Genomic DNA, 17,860 nt, shown 5'->3' with positions numbered 1-17,860 from the left:
ACAGATGAAATGATACCATGTCTGAGATTTGCTTTAAAATAATCCAGAAAGGGGGGGGGGCGCCTGGGTGGCTCAGATGATTGAGTATCTGACTCTTGATCTCAGAGTCATGAGTTCAAGCCCCAAGTTGGGCTTCATGCTGGGTATGGATCCTACTTAAAAAAAAATTAAAGAAAAATACAATCTTAAAGAACAAATAAAATAATCCAGAAGGGAGGATAGCGTGGGGAGACAAAGATAAATCCAAATTGGCCATATTTGTTGAAGCTGGGTCACAGATACATCAGGATTCATTATGTCATTTTCTCTTTCCTCTTTTGAGTGTGTTTGAAAATGTCTATGATTGGGTGCCTGGTGGCTCAGTGGTTGAGCATCTGCCTTTGGCTCAAGTCATGATCCTGGGTTCAAGTCCCACATCAGGCTCCCTGCAGGAAGCCTGCTTCTCCCTCTGCCTGTGTCTCCGTGTCTCTGTGTCTCTGTCTCTCATGAATAAATAAAATCTTAAAAAAAAAAGGAAAACGTCTATGATCAAAAAAGAAATAAGAAAAAATAGTGCCCCTCTCTCACACCCTATTTTTTAAAATAAATTTATTTTTTATTGGTGTTCAATTTACCAACATACAGAATAACACCCAGTGCTCATCTCGTCAAGTGCCCCCCTCAGTGCCCGTCACCCATTCACCCCCAACCCCCGCCCTCCTCCCCTTCCACCACCCCTAGTTCGTTTCCCAGAGTTAGGAGTCTTTACGTTCTGTCTCCCTTCTGATATTTCCCACACATTTCTTCTCCCTTCCCTTATATTCCCTTTCACTCTTATTTATATTCCCCAAATGAATGAGAACATAACAATGTTCGTCCTTCTCCGATTGACTTACTTCACTCAGCATAATACCCTCCAGTTCCATCCACGTTGAAGCAAATGGTGGGTATTTGTCGTTTCTAATTGCTGAGGAATATTCCATTGTATACATAAACCACATCTTCTTTATCCATTCATCTTTCGATGGACACCGAGGCTCCTTCCACGGTTTGGCTATTGTGGCCATTGCTGCTAGAAACATTGGGGTGCAGGTGTCCCGGCGTTTCACTGCATCTGTATCTTTGGGGTAAATCCCCAACAGTGCAATTGCTGGGTCGTAGGGCAGGTCTATTTTTAACTCTTTGAGGAACCTCCACACAGTTTTCCAGAGTGGCTGCGCCAGTTCACATTCCCACCAACAGTGTAAGAGGGTTCCCCTTTCTCCACATCCTCTCCAACATTTGTTGTTTCCTGCCTTGTTAATTTTCCCCATTCTCACTGGTGTGAGGTGGTATCTCATTGTGATTTGGATTTGTATTTCCCTGATGGCAAGTGATGCAGAGCATTTTCTCATGTGCTTGTTGGCCATGTCTATGTCTTCCTCTGTCACACCCTATTTTTATTCCAGGTGCTCATCCTGGCTGGATATATGGAGAACCTCCTCATTTGCTGTCCATCTTGCCCAGAATGGCCCTTGGTTCTCTTTTCCACGTCTGTGTCCCGAGCACCTGGAACTGTGAGCACGTGCCTCTCACCCAGCTCACAGCCTTGGCCGGGGCTGCAGGGTCTCTTGAGCCTCAGCTTTGAACCACTGTACATGTGCAGTTGTCTCAACCCCTGTTGTGACTTTGGTGACACTGTGGGTGAGTGTCTCAGAGGCAAACTGCTCACCCAGGAAGATGTGGGTGCCATAGGCAAGAGGACTCACTTTAGGCCAGGGAGGGGTGTGGGGAAAGGGCAGGTTCTGGGTTAGGAGTAGCTCCCCATGCCCTCTCCCTAGAGCAGTCCAAGCTCACATGGACATTGTTGTACCAGGCCTTGAGATTCTTGTGCCATCTTGGTTTGAGCAAGGACTATAGATAACACCCTTAATGATGTATTTTTTTGAGGTCTGGTCATTTTTCTGTGATTACATTGTAGCCACCAAAGAAAAATACTCCCTAACATCCTGGGCCAGGTGGTCTGGTCTGTTCCCTTATCTCTTGTTCACTCTGGCTATGCGCTTTTGCCTGCCAGGACTAGTGTCAGAGCTTACTCAGGGGTCCCCTACTTTTCCCTGCCTATACCTTAACCCTTTCCTTACTCACTAGGACCTGAGTGTGGAGGCGCTCTGGAAATTGGCATGGTGAGGTCACAGGGAATCATCATCTGAGGGGAGCAAAGGAGGTGCTGAGCATTTGTCATTGTTGAAGACCTTCCCCACTCCCACCTGACTCCATTTCTGCCTCACACCCTGAACCTACTACAAGTTCCCAGGCTCTCAAGGGAAGAGGTATCAGTCCTGAAGCAGAAACAGGCCATGCAGTGTGGGAGACAAGAGCTCTGGGGTCAGACAGATCCAAGCTCAGACTGGCTCTGCTCCCTCACCAGCTCTGGAGTGGCAGGAAAGTCACCTTGTTCGTCTTGCTGTGGCTGATCCCTCACCTGTATAATGGGCACAATGTGGGGTGACCCACAGTGGGGACACAGCGGGTGCCCTGCCTGCACTCTGTAGTTTCTGCCTGTCCCCCAGGGGCCTTCATTCGTGTCTGTGGAATCTGAGCCCTGAAGAGTAATTGCCCTGGCTCCTGGCTCCCTTGCTGCTCCTGCTTCCTCAGGCCACCCAGAGAGTGGGGTCTGAGGAAATCCGAGGCACTGAGATTGCTGTTAGACCAGAAGTCCTGCACTGCTTCCTCCTCTGAAGGCTGGTGTGTCCTTTGGGTGGAATGAGGCTGTTCCCTCTAGAGGGCAGAGGGACTGACCGGATCTGGTGTGAAGGCTCTGGGCCAATATCTGGTCCTGGGAAGGCTGGAAAACAGACACACCTTACCTGTCGCTATGCCTACAAAACAGCAGCCCCTCCCTGCCCATGCTGCCCATGGGGAGGTCAGATGGTGCCTCTTTCCCAAAAGAGCCGGTGGGGTGACACTGAGAGGCTGCTGTCCCATCGGAGATGCTCTCCCACTCCAGCTCCCCATCCTTCTACCACCCCTTGGAGGTATGAGGACTTTACAGTCTCATTTGAACCACAGAGCTACACAGCTGTGTGTGAGAGAGGCGGGGCGGGGTCAGATTGTAGGAGCAGCCCAGTCTGGACCAGAGCAGTGACGTAGCTGGGGTGTCACATGGGGCCCAGCCAGTGTCTTCTCTTCCCAACCACACACTTACACACACCAGTTTCTCTTTGAGGAGGGAAGGGGCTGTTTCTTCCTTTGTCCTAGACCAGCTTTAACTACACAGCTATTACTGGTATCCAGAAAGCTCTCCTCTACCTGGACCCTGAGGACGGCAACTGGGAACAGCAAGGGATGGCCCATTTTGGAAAGCAAAGGAATTAGAGGCCAGGGTATCAAGAGTTGGGGGCGGGCAGCCCCCGTGGCCAAGTGGTTTAGTGCCACCTGCAGACCGGGGCGTGATCCTGGAGACCTGGAATCGAGTCCCATATCAGGCTCCCTGCATGGAGCCTGCTTCTCCCTCTGCCTGTGTCTCTGCCTCTCTCTCTCTCTCTCTGTGTGTCTGTCATGAAAAAATAAAACAAAATCTTAAAAAAAAAACCAAAACTTTGGCTTAAGTTATTTAAAAAAAAAAAAAAAAGAGTTGGGGGCAGTGGCACCCTCTTCCCCCACCCCTTCACTCAGCATTGTGATTGGGCCTCGGCATCCCATCTGGAGAAAGCTGCTACCACCAGCCCTGGGTCACTGCTAGTGTGTGAGCCTTCCTTGGCATTTGGGTAAACGGTTGCAGCAGCATCTGGTCTGGAGTTGTCAGACAGGGGTGGAAGAGGGACTCCCCCACCAAGCTCTAAGTCACCAATGTTAGGAAACTTCTGTACTCCAGGTGGAATCATGTCCTCGGCTCTGCTCTTCATCTCTCCCCGGAAGCCCAGAGGTGCCCACTGGGAGCTCCAGCCACACGTACTCATACAGTCCCGAGGGTTCTGGCCAAGGCAGGACTCCTGCCAACCAAGAATGTGAGGATGAAGTCACGGAACCACTGTGCCACCTGCAGCCACTGTGGCTGCCACCCCGTGAAGGGAGCCGCACACCCTCTAGAGACCAGCTTGCCCTGGGAAAATGTTGCATGGGGAGACACATCAAGAGAGCGCTTGACAACTGAGCACCTACTATGTGCTGGGCCCAAGCAGGACCCTAGGGAAACAAAGTCAAGGCAGCCTAGTCCTTGCCCAAAAGGAGCTCACAGTCTAGTGAGCTAGTGACATCAATCACATCAACAGCAGCGAAGGTGCACTGAATGTCTCAATTTTACAGTGAGCTTCAGACATTTTCTCAACTAAACACCCAGCAGCACAGCCACATCAACTGAAAAGCATGCTGGCATAAATGTAAACAGTCATGTGATTGTGTGAAGGACAGAAAGACCTCACCTACAGTAACTCACATTCACGTTTCAAAGCCTGATTTTCAGCCTTATTCCTTCCTGCTGTTAAGTGGGAGAGAAGTTTTACCAGTTTGCAGAAACAGTGGTGGAGATGCAGTGGAGGTCTGTGGCCCACCTGTCATGCACTGGTGAAGCCACCTGAGACACAAAGTGTTCTGAACCATATCTGTGCCTTCTTATCCCCTGTGACAAGGGCCCTACAGCTTTGCCCTCCTTCTCCCAAGCTTGTTAGGGAGAAAGGACCACATCCCGGGAAGCCACCACACAGAGACTGCCCACCCCTGGCCCACATCTGGGTGACACCAGCTCAGAGCAGCACCCAGCATGCTTGCAGTATGCTCATACCTAGATCCCTCCTGATTTCAAGACTAGCTTTCCGGTTAGTCTCAAAACCCAGCTAGCTCAGTGTTGTAGGTGAACTCTTTTTTCAGAGTGCTATCAAGGCCTCATCTCTGCCCCGATATGCAGTATTTATCAGGAGCAGGAAAGCAGTCCTGGTGCAGGGGGTGGACGGTCCTGATGCTCCACTTGCCTCTGGATTTTAAATATGACAGTGGGGTTTGGGGTCTGGCAGGGAGCTCCCCGTGTCCCTCTTCTGTGCCCATATCACCAATGGGAGAGAAACAAGATTCCACATAGATTTGGCCTGTGATGTTGGTTTAGGAGGGTAAGGAATCTGGTGAAGAAACCCAGAATGGGCCATCTCTTGGTCCAGGGAATGGGGAAACCAGGCACAAGAGGGAGTTTTTAATCAAGCCAGGGAGAGGGTGGGCTAGAGTAAAGCACCACACGCCTGCCTCAACCATTTCACTTTAGAAGGTCAACAAGTAGGGTGTAATTAGCCCGTCCCCCACCGTGGGCTCTCTGGGACAAGGTTCACTAGGTGAGTCAGAAGGTACAAAACATTAAAGAAGAGGTGTTTTCTTTTCCCTCCCTCCCTCCCTCCCTCCTTCCCTTCCTTGGATTTATTTATTCATGAGACAGAGAGGCAGAGGGAGAAGCAGGTTTCCTGCAGGGAGCCTGATGCGGGACTTGATCCTGGGACTCCAGGGTTACGACCTGAGCTGAAGGCAGATGCTCAACCGCTGAGCCACCCAGGCGTCCCAAAGAAGAGGTGTTTCTGACCCCATTTCAAGGGCTGGGAGAAGGGGTGCAGGGTCTCTCTGTGACTTGCACCAAGTCAGCCCCACACCTCCATGGAGCCAATGAGGCCCTACCCTGGCCCTGCTCTGCCCTCCCACCCAGGACAAATTTCCAGCCCTCCTGCCCCTCAAGGTCACTCCAGGAGCCTGGAGATCCTGTTAGCAAACCCCTTCCCCCAATGATGACCCAGACAGAACTCTCTTAATAAAAAAAAATAATTTATTGTCAACAAAGGAGATATATACAACAGGAAAGTAAGTGAAAAGGAGGGAGTGAACAAAGCCCCCAGGTGGTCTGCTTGGGCCTCCTGCAGGGATGGAGCGGGAAGAGGTAATGGAGGCCTCCTGGTTTAGGAGCCTGAACAGGTGGGGGAGGAGAGGCGTCCCCCGAGGTAGTGGGACTCAGTTCAAACCCCATTGTGACCACCTCTTATGTAAGGCACTGTGCCAAGGGAGAATGGTGGGGGCTAAGAGGGGGGAAGGAAGGGGGACGGAGAGGTCTGGGTCAGCAAAAGGATTGGGGTAGGTGTTCTCCACAGGCCCAATGCCCTACCATACGACAGCCCTGAGGCCAGCCTTGCCCTTCCCAGGGCCTGGCCTTGTGCCTTGCCAGGGGTCAACATCTTTCAGTGCCCCCAAGTAACAATGGATGCTGCCCCCCATCCTCTCCTCCATCCTGCCTTGGCACCTGATTTTACTCTCTCCATCAGGTGGCCAAGCTGGGCAGCTCTGAGTGATAAGCCAAAGGGGGACCTTGCCTCCTCCCTCCCTCCCTCCCCAGGAAAGCGAGAACCTATATGCCACTCCCTGCCTCTGGCTGCCCCCCCATGGTGGTGCTGGACTCTGACAGAACCACAGGCCAGTTGGGGGGGTCACCTCCTCCCACACTCTTGGTGCCCTGGGGGTGCTTGGACCAATCTTGCAGGAGGCTGACTGCCGGGGGCTCCTCCATCCGTACGCGGATAACCTGGAGATCCAGTGTCCCACGAAGCCCCGGAGGGGGAGCTGGGCAGGGATGGGAGCAGAGAGCAAAAGTCAGGGCCCTTTGGACCCCCATCCCGAGAATGGCCACTGAAGGCTTCTATACCACCATTTCTAGCTCTTCCTTTCCACAGTCCAGGGCCTGGTATGAGGGGGAGCCCAAGGGACAGCAGGAAGCTCCACTCTTGGTTCATCCAAGGACCCCAACAAACCAAAAGAGGAGATCCTTGCTTCTTAGGTAGAAGTCGGGCACACCCTGTTGGCTTCCTCCCCCGTGTGTTTTGGTACACACATGCTCACTGCTGTATGCTCACCTCTTACATAACTTCAGCTCACTCCACTTCATCTAAAACTCACTGGGCGCCCCAGCCTCTGTGGGCAGAGGTGGTGGGGGTGGGGAACACCCCAAAAAGAAGATGGCTCTGCCCACTACGGGGCTCACAAATGGATACAGAAGGAAAGGAGAGAAAACCTCATGGCCAGTCCTGGGTTAGAGTCCCAGCTCTGCTCTGCGAGACCCACCAGGCCCTTCACCTCCCATCGGGACCCACCACATGGGGAGATCAGATGTTTACCATAACTGTGGGGAGGAGCTGCTCCAAATAAGCAAAGCCAGGACCCCAAGGAGGAGAGAGCAGACCCCCACAGCGACTGCGCAGCCATGAAAGCATCCCCTACCACATGGGAATGCGCAAAGTACTTTACATGGAAATCAGAACCGGACATGGTGACTGCAACTGTCCTGATGTCTGTTTTGTGAAGGATCTTTCACAGCAGGCCAGTACCTATGCAGTGGGTGGGATAGGGTAGAAGTGGGATCCGGGGGAGAACATCACTAGTCACCAGGAGGACTCTGGCTTCTTTTCTGGAGTGTAACAGGAATAGCAGTGACGGCGCCCAACTTGGTTTGCACTGGGGACCCTGTACCGTAGGAGAGGAGACCATAGCGGGCTAAGACCAGAGGCCAGGAGCCCAGGGAGAGGACTGTTAAAGGAACCAGGCAAGAGATGGCTGGGACCAGGGCAGCCTCAGCGAGGGGGGGAGGTGCGAGACAGGAGGATGAATTCTGAATGGATTTTGGAGGTGGGGCTAACAGGATATGCGGGAGGTTCATGTGGAGTCTGAGAAACAGAAGGGGATGAGGCCAGGATTGAGCCTGAGCAAAGTGTAGAATGCAAGAGGGGAGAGAAGGCTGGGAAGAGGAATGTGGCTGGGGGCGGGGGTGGGGATGGGGGGGTTCAGTGTGACAGATCTTAACAATCACAGACCTGTCACATGGGCATCTGGAAGAGAGGCTGGAATCAGCAGATCCGGCTGGGAGCTGGGAGCAGGTGAACTTGGGGCTGGATCACTCTGGGAGTGAGGAAGGCCCTGCTGGTTGGTATCTGGTATCCAGTCACTCACTTAACCACTCACGCACCAGACACGTGGGCAGCACATGGATCGTCTGCCGGGTGCATCACAGGAAATGAAACAGACACATATCCTGACCTGAAACAGCTTACATTCGAAAAAGAGGAGGAAAGATAACCAGCAGATCCGACTCAGGAAACCATGTGTGAAAGAGCATAAGTGGAACAGCCAGTGAGGCTAGAGGAAAACCCAGAAGGTTGCCTGGGAAGCCTACAGATGGCAAGTGGCTCTGGGAAAGGCTGAGGGCTGGGGTCACTGTTTTGTCACATCGGGAAGGGCATGGACTGAGAATCGACCACTGGATTTTCATTTTAGACAAGTCAATGGTGACCTTGCTGGAAAAGCCATGTCAGCATGAGGCTGGAAGATGGGAACAGGGCTGAAGCGGCTCCCAGAGAGACGAGGGCTGGTTAGTGCAGAAAATAGTCCCCAGCCTTGCTGAAAACGTTTGGCGACAAATGGGACAGTGGCTAGCGAGGGATGAGGGGGCAAGGGGGAAATCTCAGCTTGCCTCGGCTGCCAGATGCAATCTACAGGAGAGGGAAAACCGGACAGAGAGCAAGAGGACAGAGGAAATGGTGGCTAGCAAGGCAGACAGCTGGGGTCTAGTGAGAGGCCCAGGGGGCCAAGCTTTGCTAGCGGGGTTTAGCTCCAGCAGCAATGAGAAGGCAGAGGATGTGGCTTGGATGCTGCAGGGGAGAAAGACACAGGTGCAAATGCACACATGCTGTCGTTTACTAGGTGAGGGGCCCTGAGAGTGCCTTGCCTCCCCAAGGCTGTGTCCTCTTCCCCAAATACTGTGTATGGTGGTTGTGGGAATCTAAGGAGACATATTACACAAAGATGTTAAGAGTTTGGCACATGGTAAGAGCTCATGAACTTCAGGACTTCTCAAAGCAACAGCTTTAAGTACCAGTTCCTTCTGGTAGCATAGAGAGCAGAGGTGAGGGTGGGTGTGGAGGGGAGCCTCAGGAGAGTGAGGCCTGACTTGTGATGCCCTTCCAGAAAGCATGCATGATCAAAGCCCCAGGGCCATGAAAGAGCAAGCCAGAAGAACCTATCAGCCCAGGGACAAGCTGAGCCCCATCTGCACTCCAAACCCAGGGCTGGCCCTCCTCCCTCCTGGGAAGCCCAAACCCCTCTGCTTCCCCAGCTCTGTTCCTCTCTCCTCTACATTTGTGCATGTGTGTGTCCACGAACACACCTTCTCCAGAGGGTAGGCCTGAGTCCTTTTCTCCTGTTTCTCATTAAGGCTTGTTTCTGCTCGGGGACTCTGAAAATGTTACCACCAAATGACGGTGAAGGCAGCCACTACCCACTATTTCAATAAATCTTTACTGAGAGCTTTCTTTGTGCCAGGTATGATACCAAGTACTGAGGATATAACAGCGAATAGAACAAAGACACTGTCCCTCGTGAAATTCACACATGCTCACACTCACGTGCATAGGTTCCCGCATGCATAACGTGGGTGCGCAACGTACACACACACACACACACACACACACACACACACACACACCACACACCTTTTCCTTGGTCCAGCCTGGAAATATACTGGACCTGACCGAGGTATCTTAAAAGCCAGGTCTCTAGATCTTACTCAAATCAAATACTAGCAAGACAAAGAGGCTTTTTCTTACAATTTGTGAGTGGGGTCCTCAAGGCTTACCTTCTCTCTGGCTTAGACACCTCCCCTCCCTCTTCCTGCAAAGCCCTTTGGAAAGCTCCAGAAAGTCTCCTCTGCTTCACACTGTGATCCATCAGCTCAGCTGACCTCACCGTAGTGACCTCACCAATTTCTAAATCCTTGACTTTTAAACTTTTTTAAACTGATAGAATTAGAATCTTTACTCAAAATCTTTTAAGATTTCAATACAAAAAGCAACTCAACATGAAGACATTCTGGTTGAAGCCTCACAGGGTTTTGAGAAATCTGCCCAAGCTTTGGGATCCCCAGTCTGTGGCCACCGCTCTGGAAGCCTTTGCTCTGCACAGAACTACAGTGGCTGCATCACTCCTCCAACCTGTACCTTCAAACAGACAGTAAATTTCTTGGGGACAGAGAAACTCTGTCCTCACTCATTTTATTTTCCATAGTGCTCCCCTGAGGGCCCAGCCTGGCTACAGGCAGGAACACTTACACAGAGTCCACTGTGTGTTCCCGCCACCTCCAACCTCCCTAGATTCTGCCACCTGCTGAGAAAAACCCTCTCATGTCAATTATATTCATGTATCCCAAGGTCTCAGACTTTGCCCACGTACCCCAAAGGAATGTGAGGTCTCAGGGACTCCCTTCTCAGCTACTCACCACTCCAGACAGGTGAATTGGGGCACAGGGTATCCCAGGTTTCAAAATGAAGGCTCCCTTTCGAGAATGAAACCAGAAGACCCATTAAACAGTGGAAGCAGTCAGCCATTTAAAGCAGTGATCCACCGAAGAGAATGAGGAAGCTCAGGGAACGCTCAAGTCCAAGCAGAGCACAGTCTCGGGGAGGCAGGACTGGAATGTGGCTCAAGCTGAAACTTGAGACAGTTAAGACCGTGATCTACGTGAAGAGCTGACGCCTGCCTCAAGATGAGAAAAAACAGAGCCTATCTTGGTGAAATAGAATTCAGTGAAAAGTGCGTGTACACACATACAGGCACACGCTGAGCTTCGTGAGAGGTCTCAAGACACAAAATGCACTATTAACAATGCTCACCACTGTTGAGTGAGGTGGGGTGGGCAAGAGAAGGGGCATATTTGCTTTTTCTTTCTTTTCTTTCTTTTTTTTCTTTTTTTGCCTTTTCTTTGTACAAAAAGTCCACCTCCTTTTTGAGACCCCTGCTCTGGGGAGCCCCTGGTACCTCCCGTGCTAGCTTTCCCTGGGCTCTAACTCCGAATGCACTATTTCAGGCAGGCCACGACAAAGTGCTCTGTGTGTAACTTGGTCACTCCTTCAAGAGCCATTTCCTGGGCAGCACGGGTAGCTCAGCAGTTTAGCGCCACCTTCAGCCCAGGGCCTGATCCTGGAGACCCAGGATCGGGATCGAGTCCCACATCGGGGTCCCTGCATGGAGCCTGCTTCTCCCTCTGCCTGTGTCTCTGCCTCTCTCTCTCTGTGTGTCTCTCATGAATAAATAAAATCTTAAAAAAAAAAAAAAAAACATTTCCTGAGCCCGAGGCACCTGGCATGGAGAGATGAAGAGGAATGAGGCTCAGCCTCTGCCCTCCCAAGGCATGTTCTGGTCTAATCTGAATCCAGCCACTGCCTGACTATATGACTGTGTTGCTCAAAGATATCCACTCCCTAATCCCCAGGATCTCTGACTATGCTATCTTACGTGGCAAGGGAGAATTGAGGCAGTAGATGGAATTAACGTTGCTAACCAGCTGACTTCAAAATAGATTGTCCTGGATGATCTGGGTGGGCTCCATAGGATGACAGGGGTCCCAGGGCGGGAAGAGGGAGGCAGACGAGTCAGAACAAAGACGACATCCTCAGAAAGACTCTACTGGCCACTGCTGGCTTTGAAGACAGAAGGAGACCATAGCCAAGGAATGCTCGCAGCTTCTAAGAAGCTGGGCAGGACAAGAAAATGGATTACCCCCCAGCGACACCCTGCTGGAGCCTCTAGAAAAGAACAGGACCCTGCCGATTTTAGATGGATGAAACCCATTCTAGACCTCTAACTTCCAGAACTGAAAAGTAATAAAGTGTATTCTTGTAAGCCACTAAGATTTGTGGTAGTTTGTCATAGCAGCCACAGGAAACGAATACAAGGATCAAGGGAGGGAAGAACCAGCTGAGACTCAGCCTTCCCACGTGGAAAACAGACTTTTCTAAGGGCCAGATGAACTACATATAGAAGTTTCTTGAAACTGGTTGAACATGATACAAACGCAAGCACTTCATGCTATCATTCAAAAGTCACTGAGCTGCTCTCTCTACGGAGGTGCCTGCTGAGTTCACCAGGGGTCTGTTCTGTTCCAGTCCCACTCGGGCCCTGACTCCACCAGGGCAAGCTAGGCACCTCAGGTTCCAGGAGGAATCAGCCATAAGTGTGCTGATGGGTGTCAGGCTCTGGGGAGTACTGGCTTAGCCCAACCTAACAACCAATTCCAGGACACTCCCCAGGAGCTAACAGAGCGGCTCAGCTTGCTGGCCAGTCCCCATCATTCTAGTCTGCCGGCCCTCGGCCCCGCGTCTCAGGGGCCCTGAGCAGTAACCACCTGTATCCCAGGCTCTGCTGCAGAGCAGCCTTGAGGAGGCCAGACCCCAGGGATGTAGCCTGGTTCTCCCCGACCCACCCTTGTCGTCCCCTCCCAGGAGCTCACCTGGAGAGGGGCTTTCTGGCTGGGGAAGGCCTCCTTCTGCAGCGACCCCTTCTCTGGGTGAGTCCTTGCTGTCTGAGGCCCTGAGCTGTGTGTGAGAGAAGAGCTGGAGGACGAAGCCCGGGGGGAAGCTGCCGTCGGTGAAGTGACGGACCTCAGCAGGAGCAGCAAAAGTCTCCATGGGTGAGTCAGGTGATGGGGGGTCTGGAAGGAAGGACAGGATAGAACAGAGTCAGTAAGACTGTGCTGCCTATGGCCACTGAAGCCAGAGTCCAGAGGCCCGGACCGCCCCCCCTCTGCCCTGGCGTGACTTTCCTCTTGGAGCACTGAGCCTGGAGCCTACGCCCGTCATGGGCCTCTCCCTCACCTGGGTCCGGGTCCGGGTCCAGGTCCAAGTTTTTGGTCATGGGTCTGCCTCTTTTCTTTCTGACCGGTTCTTCTCCAGGGGGCTCCTTCCATCTCTGACCACGAGGCTTCCTATTTCCTGCCTCTGAGGCAGGGGCAGCTACAGAATGAGAAGACCTTGTACCTTTGAAAGGGGCCACGCCTGGGCCCTGTAGCCTCTCTCCACACAGAACACAGAATGTGCACTCCCCTCTCCCCAGCTCGGCGGCATGGGCTTCCCAAAAACTGACCAGGAAGCTCGAGGGGGCGGAGTCCCCTGGGCCGGCTCCTTTTTGGGAGAGATGGGTTGTCCTCAGAGTCGAGGAGAACAACGATCTCTGCTGGCATTTTGGCAGGGTCTGGGTCGGAGTCTGGGTCAGCTTCGACATCCTGGCCTGAGTCTGAAGAAGGCAAACACCCAGTGAGCTCCAAGTGCTCTGTGAGTCCGACTTTTCCCTTCATCCTCCACCCGACCCTCACTTCCAACTACCTGAGGTGGGCGAGGAAGGCTGCTCAGCTCTGATGTCTTGCAAAAGGGCCACTCCCTCACTCCAGGCCTCCAGGATGTTGCTTTTCTCTGAAGGGCTCAGGTCCAGGGTGTGAGGATGCTGCTCCAGGATATGCATGCGTGCGGTGTCGGCAGAGGGGGACCGGATTTCGGACCCACACACCATGCACAGTGCCCGCCCGCTGCCTCCGGGACTGTTTCCCACAAGGAACTCCTGCTCCCAAGACACCTGCTGCTTGGGTTCCTCACAGCCATCGCTGCCTGCCTCCAGCAGGTTGGGCCTAGGTGGTGGGGTCTTCTCCTGCTGGGCCACTACAGAGGGAGACGTGCAGGAGGATGTTACCAGTAGAGGTACCCATGGCCTAGAATACTTACATGATTCCCCAAACTTGGTGGAGGGCTGGAGGGCGGAGGGAGGCACATTCTTACCCCAAGTCTCTCTCTCTCCTCTCCCCTGCAGCCCGCAAGGCACTAACCATACTAAACGCAACCTGTGAGCATCGGCATCCCACTATCTGTGTATCTGCTTTCCTTTTTTTTTTTTTTTTTAAGATTTTATTTATTTATTCATGAGAGAGAGAGAGAGAGAGGCAGAGACACAGGCAGAGGGAGAAACAGGCTCCATACAGGGAGCCCAACGTGGGACTCAATCCCGGGACTCCAGGGTCACGTCCCAGGACAAAGGCAGGCGCCAAACTGCTGAGCCACCCAGGGATCCCCTGTATATCTCCTTTCAATCTGGCTTCAGACCACAGGGTTTTCCAACAGGCTGTGTTCTTGCAGGCCTTCAGCTTTGGCACATCCATCTAGACCATTCTGATTGGTCTGACAAATTCCTACACTTCCTTTATGGCCTTGCTCACATTGTCACTCCTGTGAAGCCTTTGGGACCTCCCACCCCGACGGTTGATTATATCCACCTCTGACTTCCAGGCCATGCTGCATACTTTCTTGAGAACATCTGATTGTCTCACTGCCCCCACAGGGCCTGCCACCTAGGAGATGCTCTGGGAGCCTGCAGTCAGCAAAGAACAGGCATGCCTGTTTCTCCACCTGGCAAGGACCCTTCAGAAGGCTGCCGCACCCCATCACAATCCCTCTCCCACCTCCCAGAGCATTTGCAGGGGTGATCTCATTCCCAAGGGTCTGCCTGGCATCTGTTCTCTGTGCACATGGGCCACAAGCTCTGGCAGGGCAGGAATTCTTTCTGGTTCAACAAAGGCAGCCTTAGACCCCCATTAGCCTGGCAGCTCCATGCTTCTGCAGCAGAGTCCCCTTGATCTTTTGTAACCGCATCTCCTTCCCATCTGAGAAGATGGGATGAAGTAAAATATGAGGGGCCCTGACGTCTGGGAACTGTATGGATAAGTGGCATATGAAACGGGTCTGAGAAGTGACCAGGACTCAGAAGATTCAGGTCCGAGGCTGGGCTGTTCCTATGTCCCATGCGACCATGCACAGTAACCTTGAACTCTTGACTGCCATTGGGCTTTCTTTCCCACCACTCCTCTGAAACAACTCCCATCAAGGTCACCAAAGCTAAACCTGGCTGTCAGTTCTTAAATTTCATCATTTGGCTCCTCACTTCTTCCATCTAGGTTTTTGTTACTTGGCTTCCAGGCACTGCCTCCTGTTGATTCATTCCTTTCTTCCCTGGGGCTCTCTTGCAGTTGCTGGTACTGGGTCCTCCTCACCTCTTTTCAGGTGCCTGTGCAGCTCTCTCATTTCTTTCAAGGAATAGCCTGAAAAACCATCTTCTTACCACAGCCCTCTCTTGCCTCCTGCAGAAAGCTGGACACCCTATTCCCCTTTACCCCTCATGTCCTGCTCCTCAGCCCACACCACCATCAGACCTAACATGTGTTTTACTTGTGCACCATGCCTCCCCACTGCCCAGTAAGCTCCAGGACAGCAAGACTTTGGATCGTTCACACCTGGACCTCCAGCATCAAAAACAATGCCTGGCCTGCAGTGGCATTCAGAAATCTTTGATGAGGGACTGACTCAATCTCCAACCTGCAGTCACTGGAGAGAGCTCCACAGTTCAGTTTTTTAGACCTCTCCTATCTAACTCCTTCCTCTGACAGGTGTTGTCCCGTTGCCTGCCTGCTGACAACTCCCGTATCTATACCTCCAGCCACTCTCCAGTGGCACTGAAATGCATGTGTCTGATGCCTATCTGGCCTTACAGCTTGAATGTGTCACAGGCATCTCAAACTTGCCCCATTCAAATCTTAACTCTCTGTCTTCATATGCTTGCATCCTAGTCGCCTGGTCTTGGGATGTGGGAGGCCTGTCCTTCTGGGTGCTCAAGTCAAAAGCCTTGAATTCATCCTTTTCTCCTCTAACCTCTTTCAAAAAGCTTCTGCTTCAGGACACTTACACTTGCTATTCTCTCTGCCTAAGATGCTTTCCCTCCCATCATCCACAAAGGTTCGTTCTCTCCCATCCCGGGAGTCTGGGCTCAAAATTCACATTGGAAAAGAAGCCTTTCTGACTACTTGATATTCCTAATAAAACGCCTCCCAATCCATTTTCTCCTCCCTTTGCTCTGGTGTTCTCTGAACCACTTATCGGCACCTGACACCCTATGCACTGAATTACATTTGTCTTTGGTCATTCATTTATACATATATGTAGATGAGATGTTACATCTTTGTTCATAACCATTTGCATGTCCAGCCTAAAACTGCCTCGTTTATAATAGGTGCTACTAATAAAAACCTGTTGAGTGAATTAACTTCTCCCGACTTCTGTTTCCCCACCATAACAGTGGGGAATAGGGCCTTCCTTAAAGGGTTGTTGAAACAATTAATTCACGCAGCCTAGCATCCAGCACTTAGTAAATACTAGCACAAATACAGAAAAGAACCTCTGCTAGATCTAAAGCCCTGAGAAGGGAACCAGCTTTCATTTCCTCGACTTGTTTTAAAACCCTGCAGATTCCAAAAAGGCTGAGACGCAGTGCACGGAGACAGCGTGTTCTGCGGGGATTAAATAAATGGCCTTGCTCTCTCTTTTGCGTACAATCCCCTCTATGGGAAGAGGTATCTTAAACACACGTTCGCATTTCTACGAAAAATTTTTTTGGCATTTTCACCAGTATTAAGTTTTCCGTTAAGACGGCCCTTTGTTTTCTAATGGTCTGCAAGATCCTGCGGACTAAAGAAATCGGTAAAGGGGGAGGGGAAAGCAAGTGTTCCCAGACCGTTCCTGTTATCCCCTCCTGAGGCCAAGCTCCTTCCTGCGTGGCAGAGGGTACCTCTAGCAAGCACTTCTTCTTCGAAACTGAGCATCCCATTCACCCCTGAAGCGCTAGAATCTGACACCTGTGGCTTACTCAAGTGTTAGGCAGGAGATGCAAAGAGGGGTTGGGGACAGGAAAGCGTTCTGTGTAGAGGGCCCTGAAAATCCTCCCCTCGGCGGGCGGCATCCTCCAGCTCTCTCCGGACAGCAGGCAGCCGCGCCCAGCCTCGGGCCTGGAGGCCTCGCTGCCCCTCGGCCTGGAACACAGCGTAGCCCCCGCCTCCGCGGGGCGGGAGACCGCGGCCGCCGGTGCGGGGCCCGGGCGAGGGGGCGCTCGGGCACCGGAAGATCCGGAGCGCGCCGGGCGTGGATCGAAGGCTCCAGACCCCGGACGGGGGCGGGGGAGAGGGAATTCGGGGAGGCCCCAGATTCCAGACCCTGGAGGGGGCGGAGCCAGAGCGGGGGAGGGGCGCCCGGGTCCCAGGCCGGAGGGGGAAGGGGCGCCCGAGCCCCTGGCTGCGGAGGCGGAGGGGGAGGGGGAGGGGGCGCCCGGGCCCGCACCGTGACGCGGAAGTGGGGTCCCCTTCCAGCCTCACCTCTGAGCATCGGCTCGGGCCGTGGAATTACGGCCACCACCATGGCCTCTTCCTCGTCCTCCCCTTCCTCGCATTTGAGCGTCACCTCGAAGCAGTCGAGCGCGGCGCCCTCGGCCTTCAGGGCCATGATGCGGCCGAGGCGGGGGGCGGGGGGGGACGCGCTGACCGGACGCCGGAGGCCGGGCGCGCCGCCAGGGGCCGCCTCCTGCCCCTGCAGCCCCCTCCCCGCCACCCGCCGCTCACCGCCCGGCCTGCGAGGGCGCGTCCGGGCCTCCCCGAGACCGAGCGCGTCGGGACCCCGGGCGGGGAGGGCTCAATCCGGGGCCCCAGGCCCCCGCCGCTCCCTTTTATGGAGGCTCATTGTCGGCGCCCGCCCGGCCTGCCCGCCGCGGGCCCGCCCCCGACCCCGCGCGGCCAATCGCACGTGGCCCCGCCCCGGGCACGCGGCTCCGTTAGCCTCCCCGGGACCCGCAGGGTGGCGGGGCGGGCCGCGGGCTCGGGGCCGGCCTGGGCGCGGGGGGGGGCGCCGCCGGCCGCGAGAGGCCCGAGACCCCGCGCGGGGGCGCCCCCCGGGCTGCCGGCCGGCCCCTCGGGGGCGTCGGGAGCGCTCGCGGGGGCCCCAGGGGTGCTGGGGTCGCTCGTGCCTTTCCCGAACGAGCCTTCCTCCGCCAGGAGATGCCCAGGCGGGAAAAGAGCGGCGGGCGGTGAGCAGGGCCGCGGCCTGGGAGGGGAGACGCGACTCCTGAAGTCCGCCCGCGCTGTGACCTTGGGCGCGCTGTCTGTTTTCTTAGACGACCTCATCCCTTCTCTCCGACAACACCGTGGAGCCTCCCGGACGAGGGGAGGCGACGGGGAAGAGCCAAGTGGAGTGTGGGC

At 53.8% G+C, this 17,860-nt stretch overlaps 1 protein-coding gene across 6 annotated transcripts; it reads right to left on the bottom strand.

The window, feature by feature from the left end:
• Positions 1 to 573: 573 nt before the first annotated feature.
• SPINDOC (spindlin interactor and repressor of chromatin binding) lies at positions 574 to 17,376 on the bottom strand. Of its 6 annotated transcripts, none has more exons than XM_072758283.1 (7): positions 16,985 to 17,376; positions 13,372 to 13,454; positions 13,125 to 13,242; positions 12,886 to 13,035; positions 12,618 to 12,755; positions 12,254 to 12,454; positions 5,741 to 6,543 (listed from the first exon to the last, which is right to left on the bottom strand). In XM_072758283.1, exons 1-7 carry the CDS (start codon positions 17,109 to 17,111, stop codon positions 6,332 to 6,334), a joined length of 1,029 nt encoding a protein of 342 aa, XP_072614384.1. In that variant the 5' UTR covers positions 17,112 to 17,376; the 3' UTR covers positions 5,741 to 6,331. The 6 variants fall into 6 exon arrangements, 5 of the variants coding, with proteins under 5 accessions (XP_072614382.1, XP_072614383.1, XP_072614384.1 ...); XR_012001622.1 differs by adding an exon at positions 10,244 to 10,458 and having other exon boundaries at positions 6,408 to 6,543; positions 13,125 to 13,454; XM_072758281.1 differs by lacking the exon at positions 5,741 to 6,543 and adding an exon at positions 574 to 2,806 and having other exon boundaries at positions 13,125 to 13,454.
• Between the last annotated feature and the right edge of the window lie 484 nt (positions 17,377 to 17,860).

This window comes from Vulpes vulpes, chromosome 5 (assembly GCF_048418805.1).
Source record: "Vulpes vulpes isolate BD-2025 chromosome 5, VulVul3, whole genome shotgun sequence".
Taxonomy (NCBI): Eukaryota; Metazoa; Chordata; class Mammalia; order Carnivora; family Canidae; genus Vulpes; species Vulpes vulpes.
Note: the sequence above shows the minus strand (reverse complement) of the source record. Positions and strands in the feature narration are given on the sequence as shown.